Source organism: Hyperoodon ampullatus (genome assembly GCF_949752795.1).
Source record: "Hyperoodon ampullatus genome assembly, chromosome: 1".
Taxonomy (NCBI): Eukaryota; Metazoa; Chordata; class Mammalia; order Artiodactyla; family Ziphiidae; genus Hyperoodon; species Hyperoodon ampullatus.
In genome coordinates, this window is record NC_136914.1 from 1,875,069 (window position 1) to 1,892,901 (window position 17,833).

The 17,833-nt window shown below is 37.8% G+C and overlaps 1 protein-coding gene across 1 annotated transcript in view; it reads right to left on the minus strand.

Moving 5' to 3' along the window:
* The window catches only part of MND1 (meiotic nuclear divisions 1), a gene marked incomplete at its 5' end in the record, with an annotated part of 70,097 nt that extends 53,007 nt beyond the window's left edge, over nucleotides 1-17,090 (minus strand). Inside the window, 4 exons of the mRNA XM_079728562.1 lie at nucleotides 7,576-7,724; nucleotides 11,182-11,239; nucleotides 14,824-14,889; nucleotides 17,073-17,090. Coding sequence (XP_079584688.1) covers nucleotides 7,576-7,724; nucleotides 11,182-11,239; nucleotides 14,824-14,889; nucleotides 17,073-17,090 — 291 coding nt within the window. The remainder of the gene's footprint in view (nucleotides 1-7,575; nucleotides 7,725-11,181; nucleotides 11,240-14,823; nucleotides 14,890-17,072) is intronic.
* Between the last annotated feature and the right edge of the window lie 743 nt (nucleotides 17,091-17,833).

Below are 17,833 nucleotides of genomic sequence, written 5' to 3' on the forward strand. Positions count from 1 at the left end.
TTTAGAGAAGAGCTAACACCCATCCTTCTCAAACTCTTCCAAACAATATCAGAGGAAGGAACACTCCCAAACTCATTCTACAAGGCCACCATCACCTTGATACCAAAACCAGGCAAGGATGTCACAAAGAAAGAAAACTACAGGCCAATATCACTGATGAACATAGATGCAAAAATCCTCAACAAAATACTAGCAAACAGAATCCAACAGCACATTAAAAGGATCATACACCATGATCAAGTGGGGTTTATTCCAGGAATGCAAGGATTCTTCAATATACGCAAATCAATCAATGTGATACACCATATTAACAAGTTGAAGGAGAAAAACCATATGATCATCTCAATAGATGCAGAGAAAGCTTTCGACAAAATTCAACACCCATTTATGATAAAAACCCTGCAGAAAGTAGGCATAGAGGGAACTTTCCTCAACATAATAAAGGCCATATATGACAAACCCACAGCCAACATTGTCCTCAATGGTGAAAAACTGAAACCATTTCCACTAAGATCAGGAACAAGACAAGGCTGCCCACTCTCACCACTCTTATTCAACATAGTTTTGGAAGTTTTAGCCACAGCAATCAGAGAAGAAAAGGAAATAAAAGGAATCCAAATTGGAAAAGAAGAAGTAAAGCTGTCACTGTTTGCAGATGACATGATACTATACATAGAGAATCCTAAAGATGCTACCGAAAAACTACTAGAGCTAATCAATGAATTTGGTAAAGTAGCAGGATACAAAATTAATGCACAGAAATCTCTGGCATTCCTGTACACTAATGATGAAAAATCTGAAAATGAAATCAAGAAAACACTCCCATTTACCATTGCAACAAAAAGAATAAAATATCTAGGAATAAACCTACCTAAGGAGACAAAAGACCTGTATGCAGAAAATTATAAGACACTGATGAAAGAAATTAAAGATGATATAAATAGATGGAGAGATATACCATGCTCCTGGATTGGAAGAATCAATATTGTGAAAATGACTCTACTACCCAAAGCAATCTACAGATTCAATGCAATCCCTATCAAACTACCACTGGCATTTTTCACAGAAGTAGAACAAAAAATTTCAAAATTTGTTTGGAAAAACAAAAGACCCCGAATAGCCAAAGCAATCTTGAGAACGAAAAACGGAGCTGGAGGAATCAGGCTGCCTGACTTCAGACTATACTACAAAGCTACAGTAATTAAGACAGTGTGGTACTGGCATAAAAACAGAAAGATAGATCAGTGGATCAGGATAGAAAGCCCAGAGATAAACCCACGCACATATGGCCAACTTATCTTTGATAAAGGAGGCAGGAATGTACAGTGGAGAAAGGACAGCCTCTTCAATAAGTGGTGCTGGGAAAACTGGACAGGGACATGTAAAAGTATGAGATTAGATCATTCCCTAACACCATACACAAAAATAAGCTCAAAATGGATTAAAGACCTAAATGTAAGGCCAGAAACTATCAAACTCCTAGAGGAAAACATAGGCAGAACACTCTATGACATAAATCACAGCAAGATCCTTTTGGACCCACCTCCTAGAGAAATGGAACTAAAAACAAAGATAAACAAATGGGACCTAATGAAACTTCAAAGCTTTTGCACAGCAAAGGAAACCATAAACAAGACCAAAAGACAACCCTCAGAATGGGAGAAAATATTTGCAAATGAAGCAACTGACAAAGGATTAATCTCCAAAATTTATAAACAGCTCATGCAGCTCAATAGCAAAAAAACAAACAACCCAATCCAAAAATGGGCAGAAGACTTAAATAGGCATTTCTCCAAAGAAGATATACAGACTGCCAACAAACACATGAAAGAATGCTCAACATCATTAATCATTAGAGAAATGCAAATCAAAACTACAATGAGATATCATCTCACACCAGTCAGAATGGCCATCATCAAGAAATCTAGAAACAATAAATGCTGGAGAGGGTGTGGAGAAAAGGGAACACTCTTGCACTGCTGGTGGGAATGTGAATTGGTACAGCCACTATGGAGAACAGTATGCAGGTTCCTTAAAAAACTAAAAATAGAACTACCATATGACCCAGCAATACCACTACTAGGCATATACCCTGAGAAAACCATAATTCAAAAAGAGACATGTACCAAAATGTTCATTGCAGCTCTATTCACAATAGCCCGGAGCTGGAAACAACCTAAGTGTCCATCATCGGATGAATGGATAAAGAAGATGTGGCACATATATACAATGGAATATTACTCAGCCATAAAAAGAAACGAAACTGAGCTATTTGTAATGAGGTGGATAGACCTAGAGTCTGTCATACAGAGTGAAGTAAGTCAGAAAGAGAAAGACAAATACCGTATGCTAACACATATAAATGGAATTTAAAAAAAAAAAAAAATGTCATGAAGAACCTAGGGGTAAAACGGGAATAAAGACACAGACCTACTTGAGAATGGACTTGAGGATATGGGGAAGGGGAAGGGGAAGCTGTGACAAAGGGAAAGAGAGGCATGGACATATATACACTACCAAACGTAAGGTAGATAGATAGTGGGAAGCAGCCGCAGAGCACAGGGAGATCAGCTCGGTGCTTTGTGACCGCCTGGAGGGGTGGGATGGGGAGGGTGGGAGGGAGGGAGATGCATGAGGGAGGGGATGTGGGAACAGATGTATATGTATGACTGATTCACTTTGTTATAAAGCAGAAACTAATAAAAAAAAAAAAAAAGAAACAATACCAGAAATACCAACCATAAAGAAACAAGTTAATAAACTGGACTTCCCTAAAACTTAAAACTTCAACTCTCCTAAACACAGCTAAGAAAATGAAAAAACGAATCACTGACTGGGAAAAAACATTTGGAAAGCATTTATCTGATAAAGGATTTGTACCCAGGACGTGCAAAGAACTATCTAAACTTAATAATAAAAACAAACATATAGATTTTAAAAAAGGCAAAAGATCTGTATACAGACACTTCATCTATGAAGATATATGTATGACAAACGAACACATGCAAAATACTCAACAATTTTAGTCACCGGGGAAATGGAAACTAAAACCACAAGATATCACTACATACTTATTAGAATGGGTACCATACCAAGTATTAATGAGGATGTGGAGAGACCAGAACTCTCATACACTGTTGGTAGGAATCTAAAATGGCACAGGCACTTTGGAAAACAGTCTTGGCAATCTCTTAAAAAGTTATACATACACCTACCATATGATCCAGCCATTCCGTCCCCAGGTATTTACACAATATAAATGAAAACATATGTTCATACAAAGACATATATGAATATTCATAGAAGCTTTATTTATAATAACTCCAAATTAAAACAAACAAAACCCCCAAATGTCCATGAACAGGTAAACAACTGTTGTATATCTATACAACGAAATACCACTCAGCAATAAAAATGCATGATAATATATACAGCAACATGGATACATCTTAGTTATGCTAAGTATAAGAAGCCAGGAAATAGAGTATATACTGCATGATTCCCTTAATATAAAATTCTAGGAAATATAAACTAATGTATAATGGCAGAAGGCAAATCAGTGGTTGCCTGGGGATGGGGGCAAGGGAAGCAGTGTGTGTGTGTGTGTGTGTGTGTGTGTGTGTGTGTGTGTGTGTGTGTGTGTGTGTGTGTGTGTTGGGCGGTGGGGGAGGGTGGTGGGCAGGAGACAAAGATTAAAAAGGGGAATGAAGAAAATTTTAGGGGTGATGGGTATGCTCCTTATCTTGATGGTGGTGATGGTTCCATGGATGTATATATATGTCAAAACTTATCAGTATATAAACTTTAAATATGAGCAATTTTGGTATGTCAATTATTCCTCAATAAAGCTATTTTTTAAAATAATCAAAAAGATAAGATTTATACATTTGGGAAGTAAAAAGAATGAAAAACCTGTGATATGTATCCTCTAAGATGGTTCCAATGATCCTTGCCTCTTGGTATTTATGCCCATGTATAATCTTTCCTTGAATATGAACTAAATTTAATGATTTGTTGCTAGGGAATGGAATGAGGCAGAGGTGATGGGATGTCATTTCCAAGATTAAGATACAAAAAACCCTGTGGCTTCTGTCTTGGACTCTCCACACACACTTCCTCTGAGGAAAGGCAGCTGCCACATTGTGAGCTGTCCTGTGGAGAAGCCCATGATATAAGGAACGAGGGAGGCAGCTGGCTAAAAGCTATCAAGGAATTAAGGCCATCAGTCCAATAGCCTTCCAGGAACTGAAAACCTCAGCCCCATAGCCTGTAGGGAACTAAATTCAATAACCATTAAGATTGAGTTCAGAAGTAAATCTTCTCCCAGATGAGCCTCCTGATGAGAATGCAGCCCTGGCTAACAGTTTGACTACAGCCTCATGTGAGACTCTGAGCCTAACTAAACTACAGCCTCATGTGAGACTTTGAGCCTAACTAAACCTGATCCACAGAAACTGTGAGATATGAATGTTTGTTTCTTTAAGCCATGAAGTTTTGGGGTATGCAGTCCTGTTCCAGCAATAGATAACTAATACAAGATCTAAGTCACATTTATATAAAAAAAGTCTTGAAAGCAAATTTATCCATTTTGGATATATACTTTTAGAATACAAAGAGAGTATTTGACTAAAACTACATTAAACAGGGGCTTAATTTTCTTATGCAATATGAAGTCCAGAGGTAAGGCAGTCCAAGGCTAGTGCAGTGTGTCAAAATGCCACCAGAGACCCAAGCCCTTTTAATCCAGGCCCTGCCATTCTTAGGGAATGTCTTCATCCTAACACTTGTTACCTTAGGGTCACAATATGATCTCATGTCCATATCACAGATAAGAAGAAGGGGTTCTGCCTTTATCAGGAAAGTGAACATTTTCTCAGAAACCTCAAGCTAGTCTTCCACTTACATCTCATTCATCAAAAGTGTTTCCCACTGCCATTCTTAGATGCAAGGGAATATGGGAAGATAAACATTTTTTAGCAAGACACACTGTTCCCTCAGCATAGTAAATGTTTTGTTAGTAATGAAGAGGGGGGCAATGTTTATTAGACAGGCAACCAGCAGTATTTGCCAAAGTCATATATTTTATTTATGGTAAAACCAAAAATATTGCAGGAGTTTATAGAAGGGCAAGAACACAGTAAGCTATGGGAGCTTGAGAAGGTTTCTGAGGGGAGATGTTTAGAACTGGCTAGGTAGAAAGGAAAGACAAGGGAATTCTCAAAGGGGATAAAAGCAAGAACAAAAAGTCATGAAGTCATGAAGACAGGAAAATGTAACAAGGCCTAAAACTAAATTACCCTGTATAAAGTTTTTAATTAACTAAGTTTAACTAAGTTTAAAAAAAATCCTGAGCGATGAATATGCATGTTGTTTCCTAGCAAGGAAAAAAAATGCATCATCATAGATATGCAACAAGCTCCTACTGTATAGCACAGGGAACTATATTCAATAACTTATAATAAACTGTAATGGAAAAGAATCTGAAAAAGAATACACACACACACAAACACACACACACACATATAACTGAATCACTTTGCTGTATACCTGAAACTAACAGAACATTATAAATCAACGATACTCTAATAATAATTTTAAAAATGCAGCATCATGTTTGATGAGACATGGGCAAAGGATCTGAATGGGCATTTCTCTAAGGAAGATATACAAATGGCCAGTAAACATATGAAAAGATGCTCATGATTAGTCATAAGGGAAATGAAAGTCATATGAATGAAAGTCATAATCAGATACCACTTCAAACCCACTAGGATGGCTGGAATCAAAAAGTCAAATTTTGGTGAGGATGTGATGAAACTGGAAGCCTCATACACTACTGGTAGGAATGCAAAATGGTGCAGCCACTTTAGAAAACAGTCTGGAAGTTCTTCAATCAATGAAATATAATGTTATCATATGACCCAGAAATTCCCAAGAGAAATAAAAACATGTCCACATAAAAACTTGTACATGAAATTTTATAGCAGCATTATTCATAACAGTCAAAAGGTGGAAATAACATAAACGGCCATCAACTGATGAGGAGACAAACAAAATGTGGTATATCCAAATAATGGAATATTATTTGGCCATAAAAGGGAATGAAATAGGGATACATATTACAGCATGGATGAACCATGAAAACACTATGCCAAATGAAAGAAGCAAGTCAAGAAAGACACATGTTATGTGATTCCATTCATATGAAATGTCCAGAACAAGGAAATCTACAGACAGAAAGTAAATTAGTGCTTGCCTAGGGCTGAGGGGGTGTAGGTGGGCTGCTATGACCTTGGTTCAAACCAACATTACTTCATAGCTGGATGATTCCAAGAACGTAACTACCTGGTTTCCTGCTTCCATTCTTTGTTTGCTAATGGATTCCAAATGCCTAGAACAGTACCTGGCACACAGAGGAAAGTAAGTATCCAATAAATCTGTTGTTGTTATTTTGACTTCAAATCCTGTGTTCTTTTTCATTTTTTTCTCTTGATTTATTCTGTGGGTATGTATCTATCATGGGAGCGTCCAAACCCCCTTCCTACTTTGGCAAATTGCAGGCACCAAAAGGAGGCAGCTACCTCCCACCATAGAAACTAGAAACCCCAATTATTTACTTCCCCAGTTCCCCTGATAACTAGAGTGTGGGCACATGGCCGAGGCTTGGCCAGTCTCATGTACCTCCAGAACTGTGAGCTGGTACAGAAGTTTCTTGGTGGTTTTTTGTTTGTTTGCTTTATTTTGGTGGCAGCAACATCTGGTTCTTCAGCCAGGAGTGCCAGTGGAGTTATCTTCTGAGGTCAGCAATGTCAATAGAGTTCAGTGCAGGGTCTGAGGCACCAGTATCCTCACCAGAAAGGCTTCGTGGTGTGTTCTGGCTGTGGTCTGGCCGTGTACCTTCCCTCAGTTCCTGCCTACTTTTAGAACTGTGTGTCCACCCTTCCCCATGATTCTGCAAGTCTATCTTATATCTTTCAATAAATTTCTTTTCTGCTAATGTCAGCCAGAGTTAGTTTGTGTTGCTTGTAATTAAGAACACTGACTGAAAGAAGGCTCCCCATAAAGTTGAACCTTCTTAAACCCAGGAGCATCATTTTAAAAAGTGGTGTTTCAGGAGGATTTTCCTGTGAAGAAACACAATCTCACATAACCTCTAAACAGAGAGAAATTAATTTACTTTACTATTGTTGATTAACTTTTCCTGTTCTTGTTATCTTCCAGAAAAATCGGGATTCTTTCTCCCTTCACCCCAAAACAAGTCCACAGCCCCTTTCCCTAAAGTTTCATTCCTTGCCTATATAGTAGTCCCCTCATATCTGTGCTTTTCAGATTCCATGGTTTCAGTTACCTGTGGTCAATCACAGTCTGAGAATATTAGATGGAAAATTCCAGAAATAAACAATTCATAAGTTTTAAATTGCATGCCATTCTGAGCAGCGTGATGAAACGTTGCACCTTCCTGCTTCATACCACATGGGACATGAGTCATCCCTTTGTCCAGTGTATCCTGCCCATTAGTCACTTAGTAGCCACCTTTACAAACCAAATCTATTATTTTAAATTGTGGTGGTGTACCTGAGATTCCAGAACCTCCAGCTTACGTTTCCTGGCGTGAAGAGCTTTACTTGGAAAAGCCCAATAATAATTAGATGTTCCAATTCTCTCACAGTCAACCATACCATCATCAACCAAGCTTTGAAGGACTTCTTTTACTGACATAGCAGCTAGGAGAGAGAATTTTTTAAAGACTTCATATTAAGACACATCATAAATCAAATTAAAAGGCCAATAACTGGGGAAACACTTGCAATAAATATTATAGATTGAGTCAATAAGTTAATAAATAAGGAGCTTTTAAAAATAATAACAAAAGAAGACAAATACTCCAACAGAAAAATAAAATACATCAATGGGCATCTATAAAATATGTATGGTCAGGGACTTCCCTGGTGGTCCAGTGGTAAAGAATCCGCCTTCCAATGCAGGGGGGACGTGGGTTCAATCCCTGGTTGGGGAACTAAGATCCCACATGCTGGGGGCAACTAAGCCCGTGCCACAACTACTGAGTTCGCGTGCCTCAACTAGAGAGCCTGCGTGCCGCAAACTAGAGCCCATGCGCCCTGAAGCCCACGCACCACAACTAGAGAGAGAAAACCTGCATGCCACACTAGAGAGAAGCCCACGCACCACAACAAAGAGCCCACATGCTGCAACTAAGACCCGACACAGCCAAAAAAATAAATAAAATAAATAAGTATTTTTTAAAATGTATGATATTTGTTTCTTTTTTTTTGTTTTTTGCGGTACGCAGGCCTCTCACCGCTGTGGCCTCTCCCGTTGCGGAGCACAGGCTCCGGACGCATAGGCTCAGCGGCCATGGCTCACGGGCCCAGCCGCCCCGTGGCATGTGGGATCTTCCCGGATCGGGGCACGAACCCATGTCCCCTGCATCGGCAGGCAGACTCTCAACCACTGCACCCCAGGGAAGCCCCAATATTTGTAATAATATCATCAATAAACAAGAAAAATGTTCAAACCCACTAATAATTGAAGAAATGCAAAATAAAGCATGAGATATGATTTCTTGACTACCAAATTTAAAACACTAAATATTTTAATAAAGGATTCAGGGAAATGGGTACTCTCAACATGGGTGGAAAAATGTAGCAATATGTACCTAAAACCTTAGGTTTATGCATATGTCTTAGGCAGAAATTTCACTTTTATAAATTCAGCTAAAGAAAATAATGATGGATATGTATAAGGATGCTTGTCAAAGCACTGTTTTCAATAGCAAAACCCTGGAAATCAGTACAATAACGGGACTCAAAAGTATTTTTTTTGTTATGATATACAATCCATCATTAAATTTATGTTGTAAAATATTTAATGGCCTGGATATATATACATCCAAAATGTATTATATAGAAAAGTAAGTTAAAAGACAGTATGCACTTATGTGACAGTAGTTATCTTGAATTAAGGTTAAGAGGCAATTTTTATTTCCTTCTTCTTGCTTATTTTTCGTATTTTTTTCCAACAATGAACATGTATTACCTTTCTTGCTAAGGAAACTAAAACAAAACCACTATGTAAAATTAAACAATAAATAAATAAATATATTGGATGTTATGGTTAGGGGTAAGATTAAAAATCAGAAAAGAGTTTTTAAAATAGCCTGTAAAAATACAAAGTTATATTTCACGAATGTCTGAAATTATAAACCATTCTTACTTTCTATTATATACCAAGAAATTATCCATATTTTAAAGTCCATTTTAATTTTTCCTAGAGCAGATCCCCCAATTTAATAAAATCTATTAAATATTTAAAGATTTAATAAATAAAACAATAAAGTCTACACCAAATGCAAAACATTCAACCTCATTTATAAAGAAGTACAAACTGAAATGAAATGTCAAAGAATTCTAAAAATGAAAATAGTTCTGAGAAACGAATGTGGGTATAATAGCCTTTCCTGAAGGCAATTTGAGAACACACATAAAAAGCTGAAAACTAGACAAGTCTCTTTTTCTATTCTATTTCTGGGGACATTTCCTAATGAAGTAATATGAGATGTGGGAAACAGTTTATAGCAGGGGGAGAGGAAGGGGTGACTAGGTGGAGGAGCCCAGAGGATTTTTAGGGCAGTGAAAATATGCCGTAGGATACCATAATGACACCGTAATGATGGATCCGTGTCATTACATGTGTTTGTCCAAACCCATAGAATGTACAACACGAAGAGTGAATACTAATGTAAATTATGGACTTAGTATGATTATGATGTGTCCATGCAGGTTTGTCAACTGTAACAAATGTACGATGGTAAATGGTGTTGATAATAGGGGAAGTTATGCATGTGTGGGGGCAGGAGGTATAGGAGAAATACTGTGCCTTCCTCTCAATTTTGCTGTGAACCTAAAAGTACTCTAAAAAATAAGTCTTAGAAAAAATTTATGGATGGCATGTTAATTACACATTAATTTTAGCAGCAAAATTTGGTAACAACCTAGATGGTCAACAATAGCTAATGGGCTAAGCAAATTATGGCACAGTGGGTGGCCACAGAATGAAACATTAGGAGATGCAGATGTTGTAAATCATTTTTTTAAAAGCAAATGACATAGGAAAGTGTAGGTGATATGATGGTATATGAAAAAATACACGAACACAAAACTGTATATGCAGCATGGTTCCCTCTCAGAGAAATGGACAGATACATACAAACACAGATAAACAGAACCTAAGAATAAGATATCAAAATACACCAAAATGTTAACAGTGGTGATCTCAGAATAGAGGGATTATGAACAACTTTTATTTTTATTATATTCTTTATAATTTCCAAATCTGTTAAAATAACATGTATAGCTTATATAATCAGAAAGTAAGGTTTAAAAAAATATATATCATATGTAGTGACCCCTCAAAAGATAACCTCCAGAACCTGTGAATGTGACCTTATTTTGGAAAGGGTTCTATAGAGAGGTAATTAAGGACCTCATGATAAAATCATCCTGGATTTAGGGTGGGTCCCAAATCCAATGACACGTGTCCTTATAAGACACAGAAGAGGAGGAAAAAAAAATGGGGAAGGCCATATGAAGGCAGAGGCAGAGATTAGAATGATGTGTCTATAAGCCAAGCACTGTGGGCAGCTACCAGAAGCTAGGAGAGAAGCATAAAATGGATTCTCCCTCAGAGATTCCAGAAGGAACCAACCCTGCCAACACCTTGATTTTAGACTTCTGGCCTCCAGAACTATGAGAAAATAAATTTCTACTGTGTTAAGTAGAAATTAAGTTTATGGTAATTTGTTACAGCAGCTGTAGAAAACTAATACACTACATAAATCACATTTAACAAATACCAGAACATACATGAAGAAGTTTTTACTTCTTCTGAAGTAAATTATACCCATAAATAAATAAATGTGTATAATTGTGTGTATGTATACGTATGTGTGTTAACACACAGGCATGATGCATATTCCACTGTAGTTTCCCTAGAGAAGATACTTCAAACACAAGAATCATGGTCATGGCCCAGAAACATTATATTGGGATGTTTATAAACATTCTTCATCTCTAGAAATTTACGTTTCCATGAAGTGAAAGACTGTTGCAGGAAAGATGATGGGTATTTACCAAAACATTCTGGCACATTTTTGATACTTACTAATGCCTTTTTCTTTGGGAGCAATCTTCTCCATGTCTTTTAATTGAAATACATCTTTCTGTTTAAAAGAGTTGAAAGATGAAAAACATGCATTTATTTTCTACTATATATTTATATTTACCATAATTATGTTTATAAAATATTGTACTCAAAAACTATGACTGGAAGTGAATAGTGCAATAGAATCGAGAATTTTAGAGCTAGAAGAAAGTGTAATTATCTTGTTCAATACCTTCAACAGAACCTAAAATGGACAGATTTTGCATGAACATACAATTCTTTAAAGTAACTGGAGGGCAGAATGCAAAGAACATCTTCCCAATGAAGTATAAAATCTAGTTATGATGAATCATTTGTTAACATGAGATAATCAGCTTCTCTGACACTTTGATTTGAAGAAAACACAAATAGTGCTTTGCTTAGCATATACCATACATCACAGATTAGCAGTTCTAACTAAAAGCAAAACAGACAGCTGTCAAGATTTATTCACATTTAAGGTTTCATGGAAGAGCCACACCTAAGTAAGAAAAACATACAATTTATGGCTGTCTATCAATCATTCACCTATACGTGCTGCATGTCCACCACATGCAAAGCAAAACATTATGGGAAGATATACACAGAGAATATTTAATCTTATGGTTGGAAAAAAAAATCTATGCAGAATACTCTGTTCTTCTTGTAATAAGCTGTGGCTGAACTGGTAAAAAGAACTTGGATAATAAAAGTGAAATATTTGAAAAGACTGAAGTATTCAGTAATTAGAACAGAATTATTGTGATTATTGTTATGGAAATCTGGGATCTATTTCTTCCAACATAAACTTGAAAAGGTAACTTCAATAGGATGAAAATTAGACATCATAAAAATTTAAAACTTCTGCTCATCCAAGTGCACTGTTAAGAAACTGAAAAGACTGACTGGAAGACAATATTCACAAAACATACCAGACAAAAGACCAGTAGCCCAGATATACAACCCCCTGCAAAAAAGATGAATTGATAGATGGATAAAGGAATGGATAGATAAATATATATATATATATATGATAAAGCAAGTAGAGTATAAAATGTTAACGGTAGAATCTAAGCTGGGCATATAGGTATTCACAGTGAAATTCTTTCATCTTTAATAATAAAATGTTGAAAAAAGTAACTTCATCTCAGTACACTTAAGATCTAGTAAATTAAGGAAAATACTAAGTCATTGGTCCTAGAGTGTGAAATAAATTTTTGCACATCTGGGAATAAACTGTTAAAAGAGAATTCTGTAGGGTCTCAGAGAACAAGTAGTAAATTACTAATTTCAGGCCTCTAATGCGTTTAAAAGAACCCAATTAATCAAACCTATTCTCAAATACCTTAGGAAAAAGAACATGAACTCATTGAGACATCTGCCTAGATGTGGTTATCAAGGAAAAGCCCCAGACATACTGGCTGCCCCAGTGGGGTTGCTATGTAAATAAATGGGCTTGCAAAGAATTAGCCTCAAGACTAAAGTGTGGTCATTTAAGTGGACAGAGAAAATGGTCTCAAGTAAATATTGGTTCTCCCCTACATTAAACAGAGATAAAAGAGGAGAGATGAACACAATGGTTCTAGATCTCAAAAACAAAAAACTATGTGTAAAGATACCATGGAAGACACACAGTTATAAAGTTAGATAACTTTTAATTAAGCATTTATGACCTGAGCATTATGTTTTACACAGATTATTTCATTTAATCCTCATACCAACTTTGTGAACTAGGTACAATTATTATTAGCCTTTTTAATAGATGAAGAAACTGAGACTTAGGTCAAGTAACTTGCTTAACGTCACAAAGCTATTAGGTAAAACAGACTTCAGGTACAAGTTCTCTATCTTTGAGCTGTACTGTGGCCATGTTCTTCCTAAGTGTAACAGGCAAAGAATTAGTAACTTCAAATAAATCTATGTATGTATTCATATGAATTGATATGTATAGGAATATATGAACTGAAATCAATCAATTAATACAATTAATTCCTATCTTTACCTAAAAACTCATTGACTATTGAACTTCTTTAACCTCTAATACTCATTATAGTCATGGTACCTTAGTCATTAGTGTCTTAATGTCATTGAGAGCAGCGTTGAAAAAATTTTAATCAAAAACAGCCAACAATATCATAAAGAACAAATTAACTCCCCGCACCACTCTCCCCAGCTTTCCACTGCCTGCTAGGAATTAAATCTACTTTTCTTGCTCTAAGACCATAGGAAAAATATTTCAACTCAGCAGAATAAATAGTCATAATCTTTACCTACAAATGTAATCAATTTATCGTCCTAATCATATCATCATTATTAATATGATACTCTGTTCTGAATTGCCAATGACTTTTAGTAAGTCATTATATGTAAGTAAGACTAGTAAGATTTTGCTTAAAGGGCAAACAGTTAAAAAAAAAAGCACCCACAATATTTCACTTGTTTCACTGAGAATCTGCATTATCAAAATGAAAATGTCAAGTATTATCATTACTTATTAATTTTACATTCTGTTTTGCCATTTTCCCCGCCTTCTTCATATTGATATTTGTAAATAATGAAAATAGCCAGTAGGTTAGGGCCAAACCAGACTTTGAAGGTCCTGTCAATAGGTAAGACGTAAGAAATTAATATTTTTGTAGGTCAAAAGTTTGGATTTTAACCTGGAAGCAAGAAAAGCCATTGTACAGCAACGTGGTGAAGAAAACAGGCTCTAGAGCCAGGTGACTGGGTTTGAATCCTGGTTCTGCCACTTAGGAGCAGAAACTTCAAACATATTTCCTGTTAGTGGCAGGCACGAATAACTGGAATAAATTAAGAAGGCTATGTACCATCACATATGTGTTATACCATATGCAGGCTTATAAATGTAAAGAGGCTGTATTCAGCACTATCTCTATAATCAGATGATGCCCCCTGGGTTTTTATCCTAGTACTATCACTTCTTGTTTTGAGATCCAGGGCTGGTATCTTAGGCTGTGTCTCAGATGTCCAGATCTGTAGAATGAGGATCTCAGAGGGTTAAAAAGGATAAAATCAGATAACTACACCAAGTGCTTAGAATAGTGAATGGCACCTAGGAAGCACTCAGTAGATGTGAGCTATTATCATTATTATTTTCAGGTAAAAGGGGACACAATCAAATATATGCTTCAGAAGGTTAATTATGGTGCCAGAGTATAGGGCAGTCTGGATAGAAGAGACTCTACAAACCCTGGGATAGGATTCTTTCATGCTCCACAGCTCACAGGAACCACAAGTGTTTGTAGAATTTTATTCATTCTTTAGGAAATTGGTCACTATTGATTTCTAATTAAAAAAAGGTACAGTTAAGACTGGATGGGGCTTCCCTGGTGGCGCAGTGGTTGAGAGTCCGCCTGCCGATGCAGGGGATACGGGTTCGTGCCCCGCTCTGGGAGGATCCCACGTGCCGCGGAGCGGCTGGGCCCGTGAGCCATGGCCGCTGAGCCTGCGCATCCGGAGCCTGTGCTCTGCAACGGGAGTGGCCACAGCAGTGAGAGGCCCGCATACCGCAAAAAAAAAAAAAAAAAAAAAAAAAGACTGGATGACATAAACTTAAGGAGAAAATTACACAAAATACTAAAAATCTTAAGGAAAACGACTTACCGTCTCAAAAAATATTTCCATCATGCGGGCTCTCTTTTCCTCTGCACTTAGTCCTTTTTTCTTCGACTAAAGCACAAAAGTTAAAAAGTAAACAGTGCAATTAAAAAAAAATGCTTTTTAAGACAACTTGGTTCAAAACATTATCAGAAATAATGCATGGTCCCATCTGAGACCAAGAGGTTTAATAACTCTCAGAGCGAGGCCTCAAGATGGATTTTAACAACTCTACTACTTTATGCCAAGCCTTGTGGTAGGTGCTGCCAGTATAATAATAAGAACTGTGACTGAGACAGTGCCTGGCATTTTGTAGAAGTTCAATATTTATGAAATGATCCAATAAGTCACTGTATTTACCTTCAAAAGACTTAATCTCTCAAGGAAAATAAATAGACATAACTACTTATAATTAATGAACAGGTACATGTACAAATTGCTACCCAGGAAAGAATAAATTAATTCCACCCTGAAAAGGGAGGAGGGTTAGCTAGGAAGGCTAGAGATAAACAAGATTTTGGCAAGTTGAGAAATGGTGAGAAGGGTGCCCTGGACAGATCACACACAGGCACAGTGTTACAGAAGTACATGGAATGCTCCAGAAAGACAAACACTCAGGGACGATTATTATACAAGTGGAGTATGTAGATGGAGTGGCAGATGAGACGAGAAAGGTCGTCTGGGGCCAGATTATGGAAGGCTGACTGTCCAGCCAAAGAGAGCAGACTTTACTTCAGGCCACGAGGAGCTACTGAGCAATTTCTAAAGCAGGGAGTGACAAGGTAAGAGTTAGGTAGCATTGTGGAGGGCAGGCTGGAGGAAGGAAAACCATGTCCAAGTAGAAAATGAAAGCCTACTTCAGGTTATTATTATCCTGTCACTACCTTTTAGCTAACTTGAAATTAAGATAATTAAGATGTAACTGAGGGACTTCCCCAGTGGTCCAGTGGTAAAGAATTTGCCTCCCAATGCCAGGGATGCAGGTTCGATCCCTGGTCAGGGAACTAAGATCCCACATGCCACGGGGCAACTAAGCCCACGCACCACAACTACTGAGCTCGCGTGCCTCAATGAGAGAGACTGCGTGCTGCAAACTACAGAGCCCACGTGCTCTGGAGCCTGCGTGCCACAACTAGAGAGAGAAAACCTGCAGGGCACAATGAAGAGCCCATGCACCGCAATGAAAAAGATCTCACGTGCTGCAACAAAGACCCAACGCAGCCAAAAATATAAAGAAAATAAACAATAAAATTAAATAAATTTTTTAAAAAGATGTAACTGAAATGTATTTTAATAATAAAATTTACCATATATTTTATATAGGGTATATACCTAAAGCTAAAGGCTGAATTTTCAAAACGCCAAATTTCCTCAATGCAAATATTCACAGAAAATAACAAAAGAGAACGAGAACCATAATCTCTAGTACTCTCACGGAGGATTCCACCCTAATGTTTCTGAAGTAATCTGCATCTTTCTTAAAAATTGCATGGGATTATAGAGGAACATAAATTGTTTAGTAAGAACTTTAAAATACTTTATACCACGTAAAAAGCAGACATAAATAAACCAACAATAATAAACCTATCCAACCATAAACTCCATCAGAAATGAGAGCCTACACTAGACAGGGAAAGGAATTTGGAATTGCCGTTCTGAATGCATTCCAGAGTGCATGGTCTAGAAACCCATTAACTCCTTTTCACAGCAAATTATCCAGTGTTCCTTGATGAGTTGCACAGGTAAAATAAGTAGCCTCAAAGTTTATCTCTTTTCCCTCTGTCCACAATTTTAAATACTGCAGTTCCCCAGGGTTCTTTCTCTACTGATGCCCTCTCTCCTCGCACCTTTTCTTTGATCTCACCTGCTTTCATGGTTTTAACAAACACCTATGCTGAGAACTCAAATCTTTTACATCATTAGATTTAGTGGGGGCCTGAGCTCCAATCTCACGTACCTACCTGTCTGCTGAATAGACGTCAAACTCAGGAGGTCTAAACTGACCTCTCCTCTCCCACATCTACTCCCCAAACCTGCTGTTCTGGATTTTGAGTTCAGCTAGATTCTACCTTGTTACCCGAGCCAGAGGCCTGCCAGTCACCCTAGGTTCCTTCATCTCTCTCACTCCACATCCAACCAATCGCCAAGTTCTGCCAATTTCAGAGCTAAACTGTTTCTCAAATCGATCCTGTCTGCTCCATCCCTACTACCTCCACCTTAGTTCAGGTCTTCATTATCTGTTCCCTACTACATACCTGCAGTCCGCTAACCATGCTTTGTCCCACCCTCCAGCCACATTCCACGCTGCCAAAAAGCAAACCTCTCCTTTGCCATGCCTACCCATGCCTCTCCCTTGCTTAAAACTCTTCAGTGGCTCTCAGCCATCCAGAAGTATCCAATCACCCTAGAATGACATACAAGGCCTTCTGTCACCTGACCCCAACCTACCTCTCACAGGTACCACTCCCCACCTCAAATTTACCATAACAACATGAAGAACTAAGCAATTTAAGCTGTAATACAAAAACTACTTGTAATTCTCCACTTGCAGCATGCTCTTTCCCATTTCTGTGCCTTTTTTAAAATGTTGTTCTATCTAAAACACCTTCCTCTCATGCAAATCAAAACTGCAATGAGGACTTCTCTGGTGACCCAGTGGTTAAGAATCCGCCTGCCAGTGCAGGGGACACGGGTTCAAGCCCTGGTCCGGGAAGATCCCACATGCTGCGGAGCAACTAAGCCCATGCACCACAACTACTGAGCCTGCGCTCTACAGCCCGTGAGCCACAACTACTGAGCCCGCAATCCACAACTACTGAGCCCTCGAGCCGCAACTAATGAAGCCCGCACGCCTAGAGCCCGTGCTCTGCAACAAGAGAAGCCACCACAATGAGAAGCCCACACAACGCAATGAAGAGTAGCCCCTGCTTGCTGCAACTAGAGAAAGCCCGCGTGCAGCAACAGAGACCCAACGCAGCCAAAAAAAAAAAAAAACAAAACCCAAAAACAAACAAAA